We start from the raw sequence: 23,640 nt of genomic DNA, 5'->3' as shown, positions 1-23,640 counted from the left end.
AATTGAGGCCATGTTCCACAGAGAGCCAGAGGAGGGAGTGGAGAACAGGATGGGATCCTGGTTACACGGGTTGCTAACGAGCCAGCTGCTGCTGAATTTTGAAATGCATACCCGAGGTTCCTGGTGGATGTTCATTCCAATACCATGCAGTTGGGATGTGCCTGCTCCCTTGTCTTCGTCCAGTGTTACCGCTTTGGGGACTGCATGGCCTTTCTATGATGTGCTTAAAATTGCATCTTTGGGCAAAAATGGGCCTGTTCCTTTTCAAGGAGCATTGAGCTCCACTCCTTGTCTCAACCTGCTCGAATAGTAGAACATGCCTGCTGCAAACGCTGGGCACGTCTACACCGCAACCCCCTCTCAACAGCCACTCTGAGCCTGGATCAGCTGATTCAGGCTTGCGCTACAAGGATAAAAATAACAGTGTAGCCATCCCTGCCCAAGTTCTGAAACCAGGCGAGAGTGACGGGTCTCAGCGTCCAGCCTGAGCGAGAATGTCTACACTTCTTTTTGGCCCCAAAGCACAAGCGCTGTAGAAAGTTCACATGAGGGGGGGAAACGGCAGCCCCCGGCCGGTACGGCCTCTGAAATTGCCAGAGCTACTAGTCTGTCTGTGGAATCTCAGGGGATGGGGTTAGTTCCAGAAAACCTGAGATGCTATCAGCACAGAGCTCAGCCTATGGAAACAATTATAAGCGTCACCCGCCCTCCTGTATAACACAGTCACTCTTGTTCTGTCTTTTCTCTGCGAGAGTAAAGGGCCCTTCAGCACCTGGGATTGTCTCTCTGGGACGTGTAAGCAAGTCGCCTTTCAACCTTCTTCTTGAGCAGCTAAACAGCCTGGGCTCTTTCGGTCTCTCCCTGTCCCTCCAGCGTATCAACCACTCCTCCCAGTTTAGTGTCATCTGCAAACTTGCTGAGGGTGCAGTCCACGCCATCCTCCAGCTCATTAATGAATGTATTATGTGACAATGGACAAATCCTCTTCCGGACTCATCCCACTAGCTTGCTTACAGTACCTCTCCCTGTGTGTGTGTTAATTTAAGAGCTAGCCTGGAGTGGGTGTTGTAATAACAACTGGTGGGCATGTTGTCCAATGCCTAAGCCAAACTCAGCCCATGGACAACTCCCTCCCTCCCCCCCCCCCGCCTTCCCCCTCCCACAACAAAAACTAAACCAAATAGATATTCTTCAGTCATTGTCAAGGGCAGGCCCATAGAAGGTAGACACGTGAGAAAAACACCACCAAAATATCACCCTGGATGCCCGTGCAGAGTGAACTCTCCCCCTCCCCCACCCATTATAGAATGTTGTTTAAATGGCCGGATCCCCTGTCCATGCCCCTACCGCCTCTTAGAAAATGCTGTCAGCTCCCCCAGTCCCCTGCAGCCTCTGAAGGGTTAATGTGATGCTGTCCTGGGACTTGAAGAACTGGAAAATGCCAAGTGTACCTTTGACTGTATCAGCTTTGTTAGGGCGAAAAGAAACCTCAGAGTCACATGAGCACAGACACAGGAAAAAACAATGCCTAGACTGTGTCTGGGTCTGAAGCCAGGCACAAGACTGGGTTACAATTTGCAAAACTAAATTACAGGCTCTGGAAACCCCTGTGTGGCAAACCAGGTTCTGATGGGTCTGTGTGCTTTGTATTACCTTGGCTCCCAGAGGCTCCCAGCTGGGATCTCGGCCCCCTCATGGTGACTGAGTGTGAGATGTGCCACCTGGATAATGCGAGACCCAAATGGGGAAATCCCACATGTTAATTGGGGGGAAATGGGGGTCCTTAGCAGTAGTAAAAATGGCTTTAAACTTCGTGAATGTTTTTCTAGCTGAGGTTCTTACCTGGTCACCATTACTGCAGTAGCTGGGCACCTGGCAATCTATCATTACAACACCTCTGTGCGAGGGACAGCAGTGCCATTTTTCACATGGAGACCTGAGGCAAGAGAGACTAAGTGACTGGCCCAAGGTCACACAGGAAGTCTGTGGTAGAGCTGCAAATTAAACCCAGAGCTCCTGAGTCCCAGTCTTAGCACCCTGATGACTTGATCATTCTTTCAGTTTTGGAGCAGAAGAAAAGCAGGCTTCATAGATGTTAAGGCCAGAAAGGATCACTTAGTCTGACCTGCTGTATAACACAGGCCAGAGAACAGATTTCAGAGTAGCAGCCGTGTTAGTCTGTATCCGCAAAAAAAACAGGAGTACTTGTGGCATCTTTAAGGTGCCACAAGTACTCCTGTTTTTTTTACAGGCCAGAGAAGTTCACCTAGTCACTCCCATTGTGCTGAATAATTTGTTTGGATAAAGCACATCTTCCAGAAAGGCCACCAGGCTGGATTTTAAGACAGCAAGAGCTGAAAAATCCACCACTTCCCTTGGTAGCTTATTCCTGAGCGTTAATCACAATGGTTCTAACTCAGGGGTAGGCAACCTATGGCATGGGTGCCGAAGGCGGCACACGAGCTGATTTTCAGTGGCACTCACACTGGCCAGGTCCTGGCCACTGGTCCGGGGGGCTCTTCATTTTAATTTAATTTTAAATGAAGCTTTTTAAACATTTTAAAAGCCTTATTTACTTTACATACAACAATAGTTTAGTTATATATTATAGACTTATAGAAATAGACCTTCTAAAAACATTAGAGTGTATTACTGGCACGCGAAGCCTTAAATTAGAGTGAATAAATGAAGATTCGGCACAGCACTTCTGAAAGGTTGCTGACCCCTGTTCTAACTCCTGCTTCTCATTATATCCAGCACACAGAGATTTGGTACAACAGGAGCCTTCCAGCTAATGGCTGGATTTAGACTCGGGCATGATGTAACTTGTGAGTCCCTCATGGTGGAGGTTGTGCTTGCAGGTGAGTGTGGGAGCCATTGGTGGTTGTTCCTGTTACTCAAACTGCCCTTTAATGACTGTTGGGACTGCGTATGTAAAGGGCCTGTTTTAATGAAACTGAGTAAGTAAAATTAGACTTGGAAAAATTAAATTTTTATTGGTCAATGTCAGTAAACATCAATTTCACTGTACACACACACACACACACACAGAAACAATATTTCCATCAATAATAATAAAAATTCACAGATAGGCACAGTAAGAAAAATGCTGCTTGAGACCTTAGCATCCAAATCCAGTGATTCAGACTTTTGAAGCAGGCTTTTTACAAATGGACTAGCGGATGGACTAGTAAAAACAGGCATGACTTGTTGACGTAAGGATACTGACTTTAGGAATTGTGGTGGATGATGTTGATAATGCGTGTTATAGCAGTTATAACGCTTTCAATTTTTGAATCTCCATGTCACCAGTCATTAAATAATTGTTTCTTCTCCAACCATAACATCCCATAGATTGAAATGTGCTTCAATAAAAATAGAGAAAACTGCTTAACCCATAATCTCTCACAACTGTAAACACTTAAATTGATAAAAAATCTTTCAAAATGCTTTAAAATAAACATTATCTGTTGAAATAAAAAAAATGGAATTTTGATAAGCCTAGTTAAATGCATCTATTAAATTCCCCTGCTGCTTGCACAGCTCCCTCACCAAGGCCCCCCGTCCCGCCTTTACAAAAACCTTGCAGAACCCAAAAACTAACCACAATATAGCATGTCTTCCCAAGACTGATCATTTGTTCACATGCTAAGAAAAACAGAGGCATGTGTAACAGCGCCACCTGGTGGTGCTTACCCAAGAGTATTTTCATGTGTGTTCTCTAGATGGCTTTTCTTTTGTCCAAACTATTATACAGTGCTGACTCAGGCCTAGTTTAGGCTGTGTTCAGCTATACATGGGCCAGCCTAACATTGCCATTGGGAAATAACTGGTTCTTTGCCATGACAGAACAGCAGAAATGTCCACACATGTCCACATCATTAATGGCACTAGCATAGAAGGCACCATCATTGTTACCTAGCAGCTCTGTGTTCATGGGGAGCCAGGGCGCAGTACCCAGCCTGTCTGACTCACAAAAGACACCCCCACCCCAGCCTCTGCTTGAACTAAATCTGCATCAGAAGAAAGACTTACAAAAAGTAATGAAAAGGCCTTGGGAGACACCCCTTAACCCCTGGGATAAGGATGACAGGATTAAGGAAACTCCCCTAGCCTCATTTGCATCGCAGATGGGACAAGGAGGCATCTCCATTAGCAGACAGAATGGAGAACAGAGATTCCAAGGCAAGAACCGCACTGAACTCTGGGCCCAGGAAAGCAGGGATGCACTGCATCATGGGGGATCTCTGCTCCAGATGTTAATGAGCTCACGGCTGCCCACCCCCAGCTCAGCAGTTATCAGACCAATTCTAGTAATAAATCCTTCATTGGTATCCACAGTAGTGAAGCTCCCTAATTGCGTTGTGAGCTCCCTCGAAGGAACACCATCCAAAGCCAGGAATGATCAGCTCCCATGTGTAGCCTGACCAAAACAACTTTGGTATTCTCCCTTGTTTACACATAAACAAATCTAGTGTTCTCCCTTGAACCATTGTTGTTTCTCTACAAAAACCCCACCCACACTCAAGTCAGTGTTCTGATGCCTGGATCCAAACTCTGCATCAGTTCCATTGGGACTTCATCTTCTCCTGACTGATCGTGCTGGGGGCTCTGCCTGTCCCCAGCATTCTGGACCCTCAGCTACCACCACCACCTGGGACCCCCACTTGAGTCAAGCTTCATGGAGTGGTGGGAACGCATCTCTCTCTCAATAAATATATGGAGATATACCTATCACATAGAACTGCAAGGGACCCCTAAAGGTCATTGAGTCCAGCCCCTGCCTTCACTAGCAGGACCAAGTACTATTTTTTTCCCCAGAGCCCTAAGTGGCCCCCTCAAGGACTGAACTCACAACCCTGGGTTTAGCAGACCAATGCTCAAACTGCTGAGCTTTTTTCTCTCTCCTCCTACCCACCCTGAAGAGTAACCTTAATACATGAGCCATACCCCAAAGTAACGGGCAAAGCTGGTAACATCATCAACAAGCCAGCTTTAGGTTGCCCACCCTTTAGCCATGTCTCCAGGTGGATTTCCTGTTCAGTAGCTTCAGTGCTACATCTTTGTGAAGGAGGACCACACAAACAAGGCTGATGCACAAAGCTCTGCTGGTGGAGTAGCAGCAAGAGACCCAGCAGCTGGCAGTGAGAGTGCAGCCATCTTCTCCAAGGAGTTGCCTCAGGCAAGTGACGAGCACCATGGATGGACTTTGTATTGGACTAGTTATGGCACCACTGTTCAGAAAAAGGTGGGTCTCTCAGGGATCTCATACTCTGTGTGCAGAAAGTCTATCGGATGCCCAGAGCCTGAGTCCTCCACCACAGACTTTCATTCTTCTCTCAGGCAGAGAAGGCAGAGGGGCACGAAAGCAAACTGGAATAGAGAAGGCAAAAGACACAGAGGCAGGCACCAGCCGATGCTTCCACCACCATTTTCACTCCTCCAGGAATGTTGCTTCAGTGAAAGTGAAGACGGAAAAGTTATTTACTTGTTCCCATAATATAAGAACTAGGGGCCACCAAATGAAATTAATGGGCAGCAGATTTAAAACAAATAAAAGGAAGAAGTTCTTCATGCAGCTCACAGTCAACCTGTGGAACTCCTTGCCTGAGGAGGTTGTGAAGGCTAGGACTATAACAGGGTTTAAAAGAGAACTGGATAAATTCATGGAGGTTAAGTCCATTAATGGCTATTAGCCAGGATGGGTAAGGAATGATGTCCCTAGCCTCTGTTTGTCAGAAGGTGGAGATGGATGACAGGAGAACAATCATTTGGGGAGGGATAGCTAAGTGGTTTGAGCATTGGCCTGCTAAACCCAGGGTTGTGAGCCCAATCCTTGAGGGGGCCATTTAGGGATCTAGGGCAAAAATCTGTCTGAGGATTAGTCCTGTTTTGAGCAGGGGGTTGGACTAGATGACCTCCTGAGGTCCCTTCCAACCCTGATAGGATGATTACCTGTTAGGTTCACTCCCTCTGGGACACCTGGCATTGGTCACTGTCAGTAGACAGGATACGGGGCTGGATGGACTTTTGGTCTGACCCAGTATGGACATTCTTATGTTCTTACATATCCTGTCACGGTGAGTACTGGCATGCTATACAGGCACTCTGTACCTGACTCAAGAGGAACACATGCTGTTTGTTTTGCTGGGGGAGGGGGTTAGCGATAAGCTGAGCAAACACTGCTGCCTTGGGAGGGACAGAGGGTTTATTTATTTATTTATTTATTGCTAAGCAAGGATACGTTTTTACTGAGCAATTGTGAGCACAAGTCCTGAGCAAACTGATGGCCAAAAATGTGAAACATGACAGAGTTTTATCTTGAAAAGAAAAAATCAAATCAAATGGGAATTACATGCAAAAAATTCCCCCCACATTAGTGCAAAGAGACAGGTAGGCTATACTGCACATCAAAAAGCCAAGACCTTTCCTAAGCTAAGCTCCGTCAAGTGACACTTTCTATTCCTCTTTTCTTTAACGTTGTCACTGCATTATTGGTTATTTAATCTTGGGGACTGAAGATGCAGCATGTGCAACACGGCAGAGCTAACACAGTGGGAGCAACCTTACACCTTAGCAGTGGGAATGTGTCCACTCGCCTGTCATGCTGATCCCCTTCCCACACCCACTATCTCTCCCTCCCGTGCCCCTGATCAGGAGGGGGACTGCTGGGGTGGGATTCTCAGGCTTGCGGGTCCTCAGCTGCTTTAGTGGGAACAAGCAGAATGTGCTCTGGACAGGAAGGGATTAAGGCATTTGGGGTCCTAGGCTCACCCCACATGGACATGGAGCCTCCTATGGCCCATGCACTGTGAAGCTTTCCCACCTGTTCCCCCACCATGACCCTACCTTGTCCTCTGGGGTGGTAGCAGCAGGGGCACCTGCACTGGAGCTGTTTGGGCATCAGGCATCCTCCTGGGTCTGTCTTGACTGTCATAGATGGGGCCAGAGACCAGACCAGACCAGTCAGGTTGTCTAGTTCAGTTCCCTGCCAAGGCAGGTGACGATGGTACCAATCATACTGGGTGGGGAGGAGGATGAAGTCGTTCAGACAGTTGGGGCATGATGGGGACATGGTAGCAGAGGAGGGAGGCTCAGGGTGTGACAGGGACAGGGGAGGGAGGATTGGGGCATGACAGGGATGTGGTCGGGGAGGGTCAGGGTGTAACACGATCACAGATGAGGGTCATGGGGACACAGTCGGGGAGGGAGAGGAGAGCTGTGACAGGGACACAGCTGGGGGTGATGGGGACACAGTCGGGGAGGGAGAGGAGAGCTGTGACAGGGACACAGCTGGGGGTGATGGGGACACAGTCGGGGAGGGAGAGGAGGGCTGTGCCAGGGACACAGCTGGGGGTGATGGGGACACAGTCGGGGAGGGAGAGGAGAGCTGTGACGGGGACACAGCTGGGGGTGATGGGGACACAGTCGGGGAGGGAGAGGAGGGCTGTGCCAGGGACACAGCTGGGGGTGATGGGGACACAGTCGGGGAGGGAGAGGAGGGCTGTGATGGGGACACAGTCGGGGAGGGAGAGGAGGGCTGTGACGGGGACACAGCTGGGGGTGATGGGGACACAGTCGGGGAGGGAGAGGAGGGCTGTGACAGGGACACAGGCAGGGAACTGGGGGTGATGAGGACACAATCGGGGGAAAAGGGGGTTACAGGTCAGGGTGATGGGGACACAGCTGGGGGAGGAGGGAAGGGCAGTGACAGAGACATGGTCGGGGTGTGTGTGGCGGGCACAGGCCAGACGGCTGTGCTGGAGCCCTGAGCTACCATCCGCCTCCCTCCCACCGCCGGCCCTTTAAATGTCAGGTTCCGACTTCCCCCTTCCATGTGCTTCCGCCACACCCATCATGGCAGCCAAACCGGAAACAGTTCTTCCCGGGCCGCACTCAAGATGGCGGCCCACGGGATTAGCCCAGCCCCTAGCAGAAGCAGCATGAGCCAATGACAGGCCGAGTGGGGCGTGGGGCGGCCCAATGGGAACGCGAGGTGGGCGGGGCGGCAGCCGGGGCGCCCCTCTGCTCCCGTCCCGGGCCGGGCCGCGGTAGGGTTAGGTAGGCGGGGAGCGGGGGGTGGGGGGGGATGGAGAGGAGGCTCCTCGGCGCCATGGCCCTGCTGCTCTTCCAGGCCCTGCCCGAGGCGCTGCCGGCCAGTGTGGAGCCCGCCCAGGTAGGGGCCGGGGGGGGCTGGCGGAGGAGGGGGCAGGGATAGGCCGGGGGGGGCAGCAGGCTGGGGGGGGGCAGGTGTCTGAGGGGAGCTGCCCTAAGGGGACCGGCCTTGGCAGGGGGGAGTTGACCTCTCAGGGGTGTGAAGTGGGGGGGGGGCTGGAGATGCAGCTCCCTGGGTTGAGGGGCGAGGGGGGTGTTTCTTTGGGGCTCCCCCCTCCCCCCATGTACCCCCTTTCATACCTGGGACAGGGGTCTACTCCGCTTACTGCTTTCCCCTTCCTTGCTGTGCTGTTGATTTCCTCACGACGCCGTTCAGATTTCTCCCCTTATTCTCAGCTCCCCGGGCGAAGAATCTCAACCCTCCCTGCTTCCCTTCCCATGTTCAGCGGAATCTTTTTGCCTCTATGTTCTCATGTTCTCGTACCTCACCCCATTGCCCTGTGTCAGCCCTACCCTGCCATTCCTACTCTGTGTGGCGGTGTATGAAGTACCCTGGGTAAAAGAAAAATAACCAGCCAACCCCCAAACCTGTAAATAAATCCAACAGGTTATTAGGTTTAAATCTAGAAGAGGTAATTATGATCTTGTATTCTGACCTCCCATGTAACCCAGATCATGGACTGTCACCCAGGTATGTGTCCAGCTCAGAACATATTGTTCAGGACACCTGGTCTTGACCAACTGGAGAATTGACCACAAAATTTCTGATCTCCTCCTGATTGTATATATTCACCAAGGTGGTTGAAAATCTTGTTTTGCTGAGTGGCATGAAGGCTGCTGTTTTGGAGAGCTGACTATCTAGAATCTTTTAAATATTTTCAAATGCAGCCTATCTGTGACCATGGAAATTGTAGATCTGTTAAATCTTCATGCCCTTTCCTGTGGGGGCTAGTGCAAAATTGTACCCTATTGTGTATTCTCGACTGTGTCTTCGGTTTGGTTTTACTGACCCAAGCGATGAGGTGTCTACCACTTCCTTTGGGAGATAATGTAAATACATTTTTCAACTTAGTGCGAACGGCATATCTTAGCGGTATGCCATTGAGGGGGAAGAATTATTTCTAGAAAACTGTGGACCTCTGTGTTCCTTTATATACAAACAAAGATGCGGTAGTTGCTGTAAAGTGAGTAGAAGATAACTGTTAGTCCCTGCCTCCCGCTGTGTGTCAAACAAGAAGGAATTGGTGAGGGAGGACATGGCAATGGTAATACAAGCAAGTTTCAGAGTAGCAGCTGTGGTAGTCTGTATCCGCAAAAAGAACAGGAGTACTTGTGGCACGCTACTTGTGTATGCAATGTGTACGTCTAATCTTTTAAATCAATACCACAGCAAAATAGACCTTGGTGGATATGAGAAGTGGGGCTAGGGGGAGGAAGACAGCGGGAGAGTGGATGGGCTGCTTTAAAAAGTTTATGTATTTCATGGGTGAAGGTACATTACTGTTCTTGGTAGTGTGTATTTCCTGTGGAGACCAGATAGAGGCAAGAAGATATTTTATAAGTTTCCTTTGTATAGTTTTAGTTCAAGTATATAAAATTTTCTTACATTGCTTATTTTAGATCTTAGATCTTATTTTAGATCTCTGCATCTCAAACACCTAGTGTTCTTTCATTGCCTATGATGAATTGTCGTCAGAAATGTGAAATCTTGAAAATAAGCTTATACCATTATCTTATTCATGTACACCTGCATCCATGCCACTTTATAGTTGTGATTCCTTCAGATTTTATAAATAACATTGTTAAAGCTAGGATGGGGCGGTACTTGCACTGGGAGACCTAAAGAATGTTGAAGTATTATTGCAGGGAATGTGTTGTGTAATTCAGTACGTTGAGCTCGTAGTGTTGAGCCTGTACTGAACAAAGGTTCCCAAGAGCATGCTCTGTTGCAGATGATTCTGATTTTCAGATTAAAAATAGTCCAGTATGCTTGTTGTCTCTACCAAAAAATTTCCTATACTATCTGGACTTCAATTTGCTTAACCACGCTCTGCCTCCTTGACTTTTCCTTGCAATTTCAACTGTATCCAGGAAACTGGAATTAATTTTGAGAGTATATATTAGTAAATTAAGGGTTAAAATATTGTAGTTATCCAAAAAACAACCACTACAAATCAAGAAATTTAGAGTTAAGGTTAAACTGAAAAGAAAATCAAACAGTTAGTTAAGGAGGTTTGGATTCTTTAACTCTGCTCTGTAGTGACACCATAAATGGTGGGAGGAGTGAAAAAATAAATATTTCTAAAAATCCGCTTTATTGACTCTGGAACCATAAACTCTAAAATGCATTAATCATAATTCTGTGGTGTTGTATCATGTCACTATAGGGTAGAATAAAAGTAATTTGAATGCCTTTTCTGTACGTTTCCATGCCTAGCATGTATGGATTTCTTAGCTTAATTACAACTATATTCTGTTGAATGTAGCTTATGCACAGATTTCAGTGAGGTATAACTAATATGAAAAGTTTGAAGAGCCTGTGTTCCACTCTTAAGATCATTTGAGACAAAACAGTCTGACAGAGCTTAAAGGACACATTTTACAAGTCTTCTCAGTGTAATGGGTTTACTTGTAAAATGTCTCACGCCAAGATCAAAATCAATGTTCTAATTTTGGGGATGATACTCTTTAGTCTTTATACATAAGAAGAAGGCTGAATCCCTTCTGTAAGTGAAAAACTCAGCTCCGCAGTTGAAGCTATGTCAAGCATTATCATAGTATGACATTTCTATTTAATGTTCTAAGCTTTTGTGTAACATGGGTGTACACTGTTAAACAGCTGCCACATTTCACCAGAGGTGAGGCTGCATTTAGCACCTGGGGTTCAAGCTGGTATCCTGCTTCAGGTAGAGGCCTGTGCCTGAAACATCACAGCAAGGTAAAAAAGCTCCATAACCCACCGATGGGTGTGGTGAGGGTACAGGTCCTTCTTTTTAGGCCCCGTCTACACTAGAGACCTTCCAGTGGCACAGCTGTACCAATGCAGCTTCGCCTCTGTAACATTTCCTGTGTAGCTGCTCTGTGTTGACGGGAGAGAGCTCTCCCATAGACATAATTAAGCCAGCCCCTATGAGCGGCAGTAGCTATATCAGTGGGAGAGCGGCTCCTGCTGTCTAGCACTGTCCCCACCGGCCCTGCTGTTGCTTTAACTTATGTCACTTGGGGGTGTTTTGTCACACCCCATGAGCAACATAAGTTATACTGACAAAAATGCTAGAGTAGATATAGCCTTAGACTCCAGAAGACCTTTGTTGGCCTAGCCACTTTTATTCAGTGAGTGGAGTTATTCCTATGTCTTTAAAAGTGCATTGAGATCCTTCGGAATGAAATCTGCTGTATATAACTGGAGGCCATATTACACCTCTGCCACAATATCCTTTGAGACTATTGGTTTTGGCTCACTGATTTCTGCAGCTTTGGCAGGAGACAGTGGGGATCAAAGTACATTCTGTACTTGCTCAAAACGGGAACCTCTAAGTAACTCTGCAAGTTGGATAAAGGACTCCATGTACTGTGATAGTAGCACCATAATTGAACTGGCTGTCCACCTGTGCATAGCATGTTTTCCCATCCATTAAAACTCTTGTTTTATACGTGGCTGTGAACTCGAATCTTATACAGTATTACATGATTTTCTCCACTGAGGTGTAAATTTATTTCTATACAACAAATGTAAAATCTGGTTTGAAAATGTAAAATGTATCCTGGTAAGTCCTTGGTTGTTGGTTTTTTTGGAGTAATTGGGGCTGCTTTTAACTTGGACTCATAATTATCTTTCTGAGAATCCACTACTTTTTTTTTTGTTTTAACTATATTTAAAAATACAACCCAGAAAATTCTTATAAGGCTGGATTCTAATGGGGCTGGTTATAGCTAACTATGCCTGTCAGCCATAGCACCTTGCTCTTTGATCCTGTCAGACCTCACAAGCCAAGCAGGGTCAGGCCAGGTCAGGGCTTGAATCTCAACATCATCCAGCAGGTGGCATTCTTCCCTGCATTCTTCCATGTATCTGATGAAGTTGGTTCTAGCCCACGAAAGCTTATGCCCAAATAAATGTTAGTCTCTAAGGTGCCACAAGTACTCTTTGTTCTTTTTATTCTTCCCTCTGAGTCTCTTCTGAACCAATGACTCTGTATAGTGCTGCTGGATACATGTATTATTCTGGCCAAATTCCACCAAAGGTTATTTATCTGGCCTGCCTACCTAAAATAATCCTACCAAATTTTATTCTTCTCAAAATTCTTCTCTTTCTAAACATCCATCTTTAATCCCTTATATTGTTTGTAACAATGGCATCTGAAAAAACAAGGAGGAGTCCTTGTGGCACCTTACAGACTAACGCATTTATTTGGGCATAAGCTTTCGTGGGCTAGAACCCACTTCATCAGATGCATGGAATGGAAAATACAGGAGCAGGTATAAATACATGAAAGGGTGGGAGTTGCCTTACCAAGTGTGAGGTCAGTCTAATGAGGCAAGTCAATTAACAGCAGGATACCAAAGGAGGAAGAATAACTTTTGAAGTGGTAATGAGAGTGGCCCATTTCAGACAGTTGACAAGAAGGTGTGAGTAATAGTAGGGGGAAATTAGTATTGGGGAAATTAGATTTAAATTTTGTAATGACCCAACCACTCCCAGTCTTTATTTAGGCCTAATCTGATGGTGTCCAGTTTGCAAATTAATTCCAGTTCTGCAGCTTCACGTTGGAGTCTGTTTCTGAAGTTTTGTTGTTGAAGAATTGCCACTTTTAGATCTGTTATTGAGTGACCAGAGAGACTGAAGTGTTCTCCTACTGAGATCAGATTTGTGTCCACTTATTCTTTTGCGTAGAGACTGTCCAGTTTGGCCAATGTACATAGCAAAGGGGCATTCCTGGCACATGATGGCATATATCACATTGGTAGATGTGCAGGGGAATGCGCCCCGATGGTGTGGCTGGTGTGGTTAGGTCCTATGATGGTGTCCCTTGAATAGATATGTGGACAGAGTTGGCACCGGGGTTTGTTGCAGGGTTTGGTTCCTGGGTTGCCTGTTGTATAGTATTGCTTGGCATTATTAAACCAGGGTCACATTTAATGTGAGTGGTAGCTGTGTTTCAGTGGTAGTTGAGATGTTTCTTGTATATGTAATAGTTTATATTTCAATTTACTCAGGAGCATTTTGGTATCCTTTGTGGTAAAAGGCATTACATATAGTAAATGTAAGATTATTATCCTTTTCCTGTTTAAATTATAGTAGGCAGAAAACAGAGTAGGATTAAATCAAATTTAATCGTGGTAAAAGTTTAATGGTGGGGCGTATCATGGTTTCATACTAGGTCCAGTGTTGTCTAATTATGTTTGTTACTGATCTGGAAAGGGTGAGTAGTAAGGTAGCAAAAGGTGCAAATGAGAGAGAGCTGTTTAGGCTAGTTGGAACCAGACAGGACTGTGGTGAATTTGGAGAGATCTAAACAAGCTGGGTGAATGGGTAACAGGATGGCAAGCGAAGTTCAGTGTTCATAAATGCAGAGTAATGAACTTTGGAGGAATACACTTAACTATTAATACCTCTCAGAGTTCTACATTAATGGTATCGGTGCATGAAAGGGACCTGGGAGTCATTGTAGACAGCTCAGTGAAAACCTCTGCTCAATATGCAGCTGTAGTCAAGAAAGCAAACAGGATGTTAAGATGAATAAGGAATGGTATGAAGAACATTATCATGTCTTTATTAATCAATGCTATCTCATCTGGAATGTTGCATAAGGTACTCTCTCAGAATTAGGTGGGGTTCAGAGAATAGTGACAAGGATAATCAAGGATACAGACAACTGGTGTGAAGAGAGATTGAGAAGACTGGGGCTATGGCTACACTTGCACTTCAAAGCGCTAAGTGTAGTCAAAGCGCCAGCGCTGGGAGAGAGCTCTCCCAGCGCTGTCCGTACTCCACCTCCCTGTGGGGAATAACGGACAGCGCGCTCCCAGCGCTGGGGCTTTGACCACACTGGCGCTTTGCAGCGCCGCAATTTGCAGCACTGGAGAGGCTGTGTTTTCACACCCTGCTGTAGCGCTGCAAATTTGCAAGTGTAGCCATGGCCTGGGATTGTTTATTTTAGAAAGGAGACTGTGACTGGGTGTACCTCCCCTGCATTGATCCCGCTGGGGTTAACCGCACGTTGTGAGATGAAGAGGCCATGCCCCCTAGCCCCTGATGGTCATGCTCAGCCTGGAGACAAGGTATAAAAGGGAGTGGCCCAGCTCAGTTTGGGCTGGCTGAGGAGAAGAGCGGATGTATGCTGTGGGCTTCTGCCAGGGAGTTGCTGGCTCTACAGGCTGTGGAGGCCAAGCCAGTGGGATTGACAGCGGAATCCCCGCTGACCCTGGGGGACGAGAGTGGGCCAGAAGGCCGACACTCCTAGGAGAACTAACAGAACAGGAAACAAAGTTAGGAAGCGACCCAGGGAATGCAACTGTTAAAATAGGAAACTGAGCCAAACCGTAGACTACCGGTTTCTTAGGGCCCTGGGCTGGGACCCGGTTGAGGACGGTGGACGCAGATCCCCGTACCCTGCCCCACACCTATTCCAGGGTGTGGGCACTGCTCACGGACTCTGGCCATTAGGCCACACTGCCCTGAGCCCCAAGGACTCTGGCTGCTAGGCTGGATTGCCCTGCTTTATAGGGCAATATCTTTATAACAGCATAAATATATTTATAACAGCAATATCTACTCTAGCCACTTGAGTCATAACCCCTTGTCACACTCAACCTGCTATCCTGTGAACAGGGTGTACCTACCCCACGACATAGACAAATAAGAAGGTATAAGAAGACAAATATAAACTGCTGAAGATATAAAGAAGGTACATCAAAAATTTCTCCCTGTCTCAGAACACAAGACCTTCTGTGAAATTACAATGTGGAAAATGCAAAACTAATAAAATACATTTTTCACATAATACATAATTAGACTGTGAAGATTGTCACAAGAAGATGATGCCAAGAATTAATAAGCTTCAGAAAGGGATTGGATACTTAATATGGCTATCAAGAATATCCAGTGCTTATGATTAATACTAACAAATTTTGGAAGGAATATTAAACCTCATGTTTCAGGGCTTAATCCGTTCTCTAAGATTAATAGATTAGAAGGCCAGAAAGGACCATTGTGATCATCTAGTCTGAACTCCTGTATGTCATGGGTCATAGGCAGGGCCCTACCAAATTCATGGTCAATTTTGGTCAATTTCATGGTCTTAGAATTTTAAAAATAGCTGAAATCATGAAATTTACTATTTAAATCTGAAATTTCACGGTGTTGTAATTGTAGGGGTCCTGATCCAAAAAGGAGTTGTGTGGGGGGTTGCAAGGTTATTGTACTGGGCTTGTGGTACTGCTACCCTTACTTCTGAGCTGCTGCTGACGGCGGTGCTGCCTTCAGAGCTGAGCAGCTGGAGAGCGGCGGCTGCTGGCCAGGAGCCCAGCTCTGAAGGCAGAGCCACTGCCAACAGCAGCACAGAAGTAAGGATGGCCTGGTATGGTATTGGCACCCTTACTTCTGTGCTGCTGCCAGCAGAGCTGGGCCCTCAATCAGCAGCCGCCAATATCCGGCCACCCAGCTCTGAAGGCAGCAGCACAGAAGTAAGAGTAGCAATTCCACGATCCCCCCCCCTAAAATAACCTTGTCACCCCCCCGCAACTCCCTTTTTGGTCAGGACCCCCAATTTGAGAACTCTGGTCTCCCATGTGAAATCAGTATAGTATAGGGTAAAAGCACACAAAATACCAGATTTCACGGTGGAAGACCAGATTTCATGGTCCATGATGTGTTTTTCACAGCCATGAATTTGGTAGGACCCTAGTCATAGGACTTCCCTGAATTAATTTCTGTTTGAACTACAACATTTCTCTTAGAAAAAACATCCAGTCTTGATGCTGAAAATTGCCAGTGATGGAGAATCCACCACAACTCCTAGTAAGTTGTTCCAGTAGTACTGGCACAACATTAGCTTTATTCCAGTTGTCTGGAACCACCCAGTGTTCCAAGAGGTCTAATCTCACAGATCAGGTTGAGACTGTGGGCAGAATATACCAAGTGTGCTACTACAGGGTTCTTTTACCTTCTTCAGAAGTATCTGCTACCAGTCACTGTCAGAGACAAGATACTGAACTAGATGGATCTCGGATCTGAGCCGATCTGGAAAAACCTAGGATCTTGTCATGTAACAGGCAATAACCTTAGACAAAACTCTTTTAGATGGTAACCTCTTTAGGTCAGGGACTATGTCTTACTATGTGTTTGAAAGGCATCTAGTACTTTTTGGCTACTCATACATGTCTTTGTTCCTGAATGTGAGCCAAGGATCGTGACACATGTCTCCATCTATATGATGAGTTCTTTTCATTACTGGGTGTCTCATTTGCCAGTCTGCTGACTGCTTTCCAAACAGATAATGCTTGGGAAGAGGGCTGAATTTATATAGCGTGGTCTTCAAACTACCTCTCTATTGTCATTTTGACTGTTTTTGAACATTAAGTCTCTTGTGATCTGAAGTTAAGATAAAATAGCCTTTGCAGATGTTACGTCACCAGTGATTGCATTCCATTTGCCAGGACTTAGCATTTCACCTCAAAGTCTGTTTCAAATTGCAGTGTCAAAAATACGGTAAGCTCCTAACTTTATTTTCTTAATTTCTCATTTTTGCTCCTCTTCATCAGCCCAAGATCTTGATCCCTTTCCTGTCAGTCTCATCTGGAATTTTTTTGCATCTCCTGTGTGTGTGTGTGTGTCATTAGAAGAACAAAAAACTTAAGTTAACCTGTCCTTGTATCCCCTGTCCTTGCTCTTACTCGCAGTGTGGGATCTAGTGGTTAGGCCATGAGACTAGGAATCAGGAGTTCTGGATTCTATTCCTAGCTCTGCCACTGACTCACTCTGTGTCTTGAGGCAAGTCCTTTGACCTTTGATGACTGTTTTCTCCATCTGTGAAATGAAGATACTTGCCTGCCTCACAAGGATGAGTGAAAGTCGCCAAAGAAGTCCAAAACTATTTTAATTCCCATCATTCTCTACACTTGAAAACACGGTGGGCAGCTTTCACCTAATGAAATAATTGAAGCGGAGACCCTCCTTAAACATCAGCATGCTGAAACTTGAAAAATGCAATACCAAACATATGTTTGAGTGTTTTTAGATTGGGGGAAGTAAGAGGCAAGTTTTGTGTGGTGTTGCTCTTTGCTGCTTTATCTCAATTCTCTGTTGCCACATAGCTTTGGGCTGATAGGAGGCATGTGTGGTAAGTGATTGCTAATCAAGATTTCAAGGCTGTGTTCCCTGAGTTAACAAATCACAGCCCAAACTCACCTGTGTTCATTGGCCTGTAACAAAGCAGATACGCTTACAGGAACAAAATGATAGGGAATGGAGAGACTTCTACATTCCATACATAATACAGTCTAATGCCTTTAAACAAAAATCTTCCTACTGTGGTTTCCAGTCACAAAGATTTTAGAAAATGAGGAGCCAAAGCATTAAATGGTCTTTGTTTCCCAGGGCCGGCACTTCCATTAGGCGATCCTAGGTGGTTGCCTAGGGTGCCAGGATTCGGGGGCTGGCATTTTGTGCGCTCCCCACGGGGTGCACAGGAACTTCCGGTTCCACTCCCGTTGCGCTGCCGAAGAAGGACCTTCTGCCAACGTGCCGCGGAAAACAGCGGCAGGCAGTTGAGCAGCTCAATGACTGCCGCTGTCGCCTGCAGCATTTCGGCGGAGGATCCTTCTTCGGTGGCGCGATGGGAGTGGAACCGGAAGCTCCTGTGCGCCCCGGGGGGAGCGCACAAAATGCCGCCCCCCCAAATTCTGCCTAGGGCGTGAGAAACGCTGGCGCCGCTCCTGTTGTTTCCCTGTAAAAGTTGGATAGATTTGTATTTATAAAAAATTGTTTTATATCTTCCCTGTGAAGTGTTTAGAACTGTTGGAAACTGGAAAGTGATAGCAGTAGAAGTGTATTTAGAAAATGAATGTCCTACTTCAGGGTCTTTGAAGACCCTGGGAACCTGTTATGTGCAGACTGTGCAGTGTGTCTGAATCAGTGAGACACATGCTAAGGTTTCTATTATGCATAGTAATTTTGTAACCCTTTTTGAAGCAGAGATACTAAAGTCATTTACTGACTGTGGGTGGAATTTTCAAAAGCACCTAATTGGTAGGTTTGCAGTGTTATAGCCGTGTTGGCCCCAGGATATTAGAGAGACAATTGATTTAGGACACAAGTCTCATTTACTTTCAGTGGGGCTTAGGTGCCTTGAAAATTCCATCTTGCTTGCTTGCAGTATATTATACACTATATACAGGAATTGATGCCGCTTCCTCTGAGTGGAATGCAGAAGTTCTTCAATAGTACATAGTAACATTGCACAACAGTTCAGAACTGGAATTGGAGGGACTATTTTATCCATCTGAAATGATGTGGGAAATTTAGGGAGGTGGAATGTAAATACATAGATTAGAATTTGGCAAAAATACTGGAATTAACACCATTACATTTGCAAAAAGTGCCATGGTATCTTTGATGAATGGTTAGTATCTTGATTATACATCTAGTACAAAAAACAGAACTTCTGTGAAAAGCACCTCTGCATGCCATTTGCAGTCTTGTTTTCAATGCTGACTGGAAAGAAATGTAGTGGAAGAAGTGGTAGAGCAGGATTAAGGATAAACGTCGTCCATCACCAATGAATACTACGCCCTAAAGCAGTGTTTCTCAACCTTTTTGATACCACGGACTGGCTTGCTGCCTTCCTAAACTGTGTCAGGGAGATCTCCGGGACCGGCACCGGTCTGCGGACTGGTCATTGAGAAACACTGCCCTAAAGCGTTGAAATCAGTCAGGTTGTAATCCTGGGTTTAAAAAAAGAACAGAATAGTCAGAGTACTGTAATCATCCTGGGGAATTCACTTGAGCAAGGGCTTATAGTCAAATACTGTAGCAGGATTGTAAAGGCTAATTATTTTTTGAGCAATAATCCCTTTGATTAGCTTTGAATGCAAAGGAGTTATCAAATATCGTGCAAACCAGAGCTCTTGAGCATCCACGTTTTGTTGCACATTCTGCATTACCGCTGATTTGGCCTCCCTGTGCTGCTGTACTGGCAGTTTAGGTGATGCTTTGCAGACCTCAGGAGCCAGCATGGCTGGGAAGAGGAGGTGACCCATCTATGGCAGTTAGGCCCCCTGCTTCTCTCTCTGCTTTCCCTTCCCTTTTAAAGCAGTAGAGCAAGGCCTCTGAGGAAGGGAGCCCATTGTGATTTCAGGGCAGGGGAAGCAGCTGGGGCCTATATGGTTTTCACAGACAGAGGAAGAAGAAGAAGCCCTAGGCTGCTGTGTTCTTCATAGGGTTAGGAGGCTCAACTTCTCTTTCCCTTCCTGTGAAAACTGTAACGGGGCCCCATTTTTCTCCCTTCCCTTTCCCCTAACCATCGATCCTTACGAGATCTCTCTCCCCTTTCGGAGGGGAAGTGTAGTGTAGTGAGGAGAAGGGGCGGGGGCTACAGCTGCTGGAAGAGGAGAGCCGAGGACCTTCTGCGCCCTTGGGCGGGTGGTGGTAGCATGACGACAGTACCAACGCAGTCCGGCTGAGGTGAGTCTGGCCTGCATTTACTGAATTTGGGGACAGCCTGGTCAGGGATCTCCCCTCATGTCTAATGAGAAGCCTGAGCAGGGAACATCTCTCTGCAAACCCTTGCGTAGGGAACCTCTCCTGAAAATCCTCTCCTGTAAGAGAGTGCAGATCTGTTCATTTGATCCACAGAGTGAGAATAAGTTAAAAATAAGTTTGATAGTTACTCTAGGTGTTCCACGCTTAGGTCATATGTCCCACATTTAAATATCTTGTTGTACATTGGTAGGGGTTGAGGTGTAAGCTAATGGCCATAAGGATCAGGAAGGAATTTTCTCTCTACTGCCTGCGTGTACAGCATTGCGTAACTGTGTACGTGCGTTATATTTTTCACCTTCCTCTAAAACAGCAGTTACTGGCTACTGCTGGCGGGAGAATACTAGAAATGATCAATTAAGGATCTGATAAATCCTATATACCAATTACAGGTCAAATTATGAATGCAGGTCACAGTATGAACCCCAAACCAATACTTGAGCACATAACATGAGGGGAATGAGTGGGAAGGAGAAATGATGTTCAAAACACATTATCCCTCTAAGAATGGTGTAGATACAGTATTGTGGTCTCTGAATACCTTGATTCTTTGGAATCTAGCAAATAGATGATGGGCAGTGTTCCCTCTCATTTTTCCCACGCATGTGCGGAATGAATTTTGTTATCTGCACCAATAAGGAGGTGATGTGTCACACATCACCTCCATATTGGTGCACATAGCAAAATTCATGTGGTGGGGGTGGGGCCGAGGGGTTCGGAGTGTGGGAGGGGGCAGAGGGTTGGAGTGCAGGGGTGTGAGGGCTCCAGCTGGGGGTGCAGGCTCTGGGGTGGGGCTGTGGATGAGGGGTTTGGGGTGCAGGCTGCCCTGGGGCTATGGCAGGGAGAGAGGACTCCCCCCAGTGCTTTCTCCCTGCAGCAGCACCTGGATGGGGCAGGGGGAAGGACACACCTCTCCCTGCCAGGGGAGGGGCGCCTGTTCCCCAGCCGTGGCAGACCAGGAGCTGGGCTAGCTTCGGGATGGGAGAGGGGCACCTGTCTCCTGGCTGTGGCAGGTCTGCCAGGGCTGGGTCCCCTGTGCGCCTGCATGGCACTTAATAGGCTGCTGTGCAACTTACCGGGACCTTAAATGATGGGTGTGTTTGTATTAATGGAGTTACATGCCTGCGCTTGGAGGAAAATAAACATTTGGATGGGTTTTTGGTGAGCTATTGCTGCATAGCCAGTCTGAGTCACTTGACTGACGTATGCCTCTTTGTTCCATGCGGAACAAAGGGTCTTCACCATTGCCTTCTATCTCTGACAGGCTCTCGCTGCACTCTTAGCTTCTTCTGGTATCATTTTGATGGCTTTCAGTTCTGCTTCTGTTGTGTGTTTCCATGTTGTGCTCGGCCTGCTTGTTGCCTGTTGCCCTGGGGATTTCAATATGTTCAGGTCTTTCCTCCATTTTGGTTCTGTAAGTTCCTGTCCTGCATCTCCAGTATAGAGGAATCTAATTTTTTGAAGTCTAAACACTTAAACTGCCATTACAGTTTTTTTAAACAGTTGGGATAGATTCCTAAATGAGGGACACACATGATCTTTGTCAAAATTCTTATGAAGAAAACTTCTGCTGTCTCTTGCACAACTTTGTGTTGTCCAATAATCTTTGTAAGTCATTGTCCTTTCTTTCAGCACTGGGTGAAGGGTAAAATTTAGCTTGTTTAGGCCTTTAATTCTCACCTTTAATTATATAAATAGTTTTTTTTAAAATGTTCTCTGGATTGTACAAATATTGCATATAAAGTCCTCTGGCTGATTCTGCATTTGTCAGCATTTTTCATCCCCACCCCAAAACCAGACATCTTGCCAATTCCAAACTAAGAGCCTTTGAGGGCGCAGTATCTTGATGAACATGCAAATTAGAGATTAGTGTAAAGCTTGTGGTAACAGAGGGGGCTGAACAGCCAGGCTTTCTTAAAGGAGGTACATTTTCATGAGGGCGAACTTGAAAATAGCACATTATCTCTTGTAACACTTCAAAAAGATTTTCTTTTGTATATTGTCAGACCTTTTAAAGGAGAAGTACAAGGATGGTATTAAGAATTCTTACATTCTAATCCTGGTTCTGCCATTGACTTGCTTATGAAGCATTATTGTACAAATCACTTCACCTCTCTGCCTCAGTATCTGCAGTTTAGATGGTGAAACTAAGGGCTTGTCTACAATTGGAACTTATTGCAGGTTAACTTGCGTTATTTCGTGTTAAAGGGTCTTGCTTCCACAGTCAGTTTTTGTTGTTGTTGCTGTTGCTTATCTGGTGTTTTAACATGCATCATTCAATCCACTTTAAAAGCAGATTTACTGAGAGATGTGGGATGACTTTACCCATCCCAAAACTGTTGTGCATCTGCCAGTTCCTCCTGTTGGTATCCCACACTGCTTTGCTGGCTTGGGGTTGGCCTGTCTGTTTACATGTGTGCTCTCTAGTGCCTGGGGTCATCCTAGTTGGAGGTCACCTCCCTGTTTAAATGCTGGTGCAGGTTCTGTGTCTTGTAATTCCAGCTCTTGTGGAGATCACAAAGCTGTCATGTTCCTTAATGCTGATCAGTCAAGACTGCAGTGTGGCCTCCGGGTGGGGTCAGAGACTTCATTGCCCTGAGGGGAGAGGAGCATGTACAGGCCCATCTGAATTCTAGCCACTGAAAGGCGCAAATATACAAGCAGCTGTCCAAACAAATGAAAGAGAGGGAGGTTCAACTGGGACGTAAGCCAATGCCGCAATAAAGGAAAGGAACTCCGACTGGGTTATAAGAGTGTGAAGTACAATAATAGGACCTCTGGGAGAGCTTGCAGCATCTGCAGCTTCTATAATGAATAGGACTGTCAACTTGCTGGAAATCTCACCGCTGAACCCCTGCATTTTGAGGACACCCTCCACCAATGTCAACCAAGGTGCAAACCAAGAGGGAGGAGACTGAATGAATTCTCTGATATCGTTGACTTGATGGATTAAGGGCTAGACTACACGAATTGCTACAGTGGCTGTAGCACTGCGTTGCTGTAGCACTGCTAGTGCAAACACTTGATGCCAATGGGAGAGAACTCTCCCGTCGGTGTAATTATTCCACCTCCCTGAACGTCAGTAGCTATATCGGTGGGAGAGCGTCTCCCCCTGACATAGCGCTGTCCACATGGGTGCTTAGGTCCGTGTAACTTGCCTCACTCGGGGGTGGCTTTTCCACACCCCTGAGCGACTTAACTTATGTCAAAATAAGCACTAGTGCGTACAAGCCCTAAGAGAGAAACGCAGTCCTGGAGACTCAGGAGATGGCCAGTTCACAGCCAGAGGAACCATCTGGATCACAGGAAGATATCTGACCTGGGGAAGGGATCACTTGCAGTAAGTACTGTGTGATCTATTATAATACAGCTATATTGAGGGTGTTGCCATGTTGGTCTACCTTCTTTCTGCCTCATGTGTTTTCAACCCCACCATGTTTGTACAGGCATTTTCCATCACCTGGGCTTTTAATTCCTCCACCCATTGCTCATAGTGCTGTCTGTGCTGAGGAGTGTGTAAATTCTACGCTTTTCTATCGATGCGAAACACAGCCATAGCTTGTTTGCTGTGTCCTAACTAGCCCCTGTGTTGCCTGTTGGCCGTCTATTCCCACCCAGTCTTCATTCCACAATCAACGCCCCCCAGCTGCACCATGTGGGGGGAGGGATAGCTCAGTGGTTTGAGCATTGGCCTGCTAAACTCAGGGTTGTGAGTTTAATCCTTGAGGGGGCACTTAGGGATCTGGGGCAAAATCAGTACTTGGTCC

At 46.3% G+C, this 23,640-nt stretch overlaps 1 protein-coding gene across 1 annotated transcript in view; it reads left to right on the top strand.

The window, feature by feature from the left end:
- The first annotated feature begins 8,050 nt into the window (after positions 1 to 8,050).
- The window catches only part of WBP1L (WW domain binding protein 1 like), an 84,694-nt gene continuing 69,104 nt past the window's right edge, over positions 8,051 to 23,640 (top strand). Inside the window, exon 1 of the mRNA XM_045024663.1 lies at positions 8,051 to 8,176. Within this exon, the coding sequence (XP_044880598.1) occupies positions 8,090 to 8,176 (87 nt within the window). The 5' untranslated portion in view covers positions 8,051 to 8,089. The remainder of the gene's footprint in view (positions 8,177 to 23,640) is intronic.

Source organism: Mauremys mutica, chromosome 7 (genome assembly GCF_020497125.1).
Source record: "Mauremys mutica isolate MM-2020 ecotype Southern chromosome 7, ASM2049712v1, whole genome shotgun sequence".
NCBI lineage: Eukaryota > Metazoa > Chordata > Testudines > Geoemydidae > Mauremys > Mauremys mutica.
The sequence above is the reverse complement of the archived record's forward strand: the minus strand, read 5'-3'. Positions and strand labels throughout refer to the sequence as shown.